The following is a 1,102-nucleotide window of genomic DNA, read 5'->3' on the forward strand; positions in this document are numbered from 1 at the left end:
CGCCGGTGAACCCGGGTCACTCGGTCCCAGACGGCGCTGCGGAACCCGGGGCGAGGAGCCGCTCGCTTCCTCTGGAGCCCCTCTCCCGGCGCCGCGCGCTGCAGCTCACCGCGGAGGGAGCAGAGGTCTGAGCGCCCCGCCTAGGCCTCCAAATAGCAGAGCAAGCGGCTGGGGCTGCCGAGGCCGGCCGGGTGTGTCCCCTGTTCCCGCGAATGCGGGGCCTAGAGGGCACGGAACGCTCTGAGACCCTCGCGCTTTCCTCGCGCCTGGATCCCAACCGTCACTGCGCGCTTCGACTCAGGCCGATTCCACAGACATCCGAAACCCGGGGAGCTGAAATCCTACTCGAAGTCACCGACCGCGCCTCATCGTTCCTTATGGGCAGCTACCTGAGCAAGCCGGGACCCTCGCCGTTGTCCCCAGCCCAGATCCGCACTGACTTGCCCGAGAGGTCGATGAACCGCCGGCCAGCTCGGCCCCTTCACCATGTCCATCGGGTTCAGCACGTCCACCGCGCCCACCCTGCCCCGCGGCACAGACCTGTCAGGAGGCCGCCTAACTGGGATCCTGCCAGTCCAACCGCAGGGGTGGTCAACGAGGCTTGGAGGCGCTTTCCCATGAAGAGGCCCCAGAATTCCGTCGTGGGGCCTCTTCCCTCAGACTGGTGGGAAAGTTATCTCAAGCGGACTATTTGGTCTCTTAGGCACCCCAGGGCAACATGGAGCCCGGTGACCATCAAAATCACTCCTCCTGAGGGGAAAGCGCCCTCGCCAATTTCCCCAGCACGTGTAATCCACTCTGCAGGGTTCTCATCCTCCGAGGAGATCCCAGATCCAGGTGCAAAGGAGACAGTGCTGAGGGCCCTCACAGAGTGCAGGAAAGGAAGAATGAGGTTGGAAGAACCGCTATTCCTGGAGAGCTTAGACAGTAAGAGAAGGAGTCCAGGTCCTAGATCATCTGCATTTAAGCCCCTGATTAAAGATGGAGTCCTCACTTCTTTTGTGCCCAGGCCTGGACCTCTGAAGAGAAGCCTCCACTCCGGGAGTTCAGATCACAGCTTGGATGAAAAGCCCAGTTGCTCCTCCATGAGCTTCTTGCCCAG

General features: G+C 62.0%; 1 protein-coding gene across 1 annotated transcript in view; it reads left to right on the top strand.

The window, feature by feature from the left end:
* Positions 1–377: 377 nt before the first annotated feature.
* The window catches only part of POM121L2 (POM121 transmembrane nucleoporin-like 2), a 4,065-nt gene continuing 3,340 nt past the window's right edge, over positions 378–1,102 (top strand). The window contains exon 1 of the mRNA XM_008581974.1: positions 378–945. Coding sequence (XP_008580196.1) covers positions 378–945 — 568 coding nt within the window. The remainder of the gene's footprint in view (positions 946–1,102) is intronic.

This window comes from Galeopterus variegatus, unplaced genomic scaffold (genome assembly GCF_000696425.1).
Source record: "Galeopterus variegatus unplaced genomic scaffold, G_variegatus-3.0.2 Scaffold2496, whole genome shotgun sequence".
Classification (NCBI taxonomy): Eukaryota; Metazoa; Chordata; class Mammalia; order Dermoptera; family Cynocephalidae; genus Galeopterus; species Galeopterus variegatus.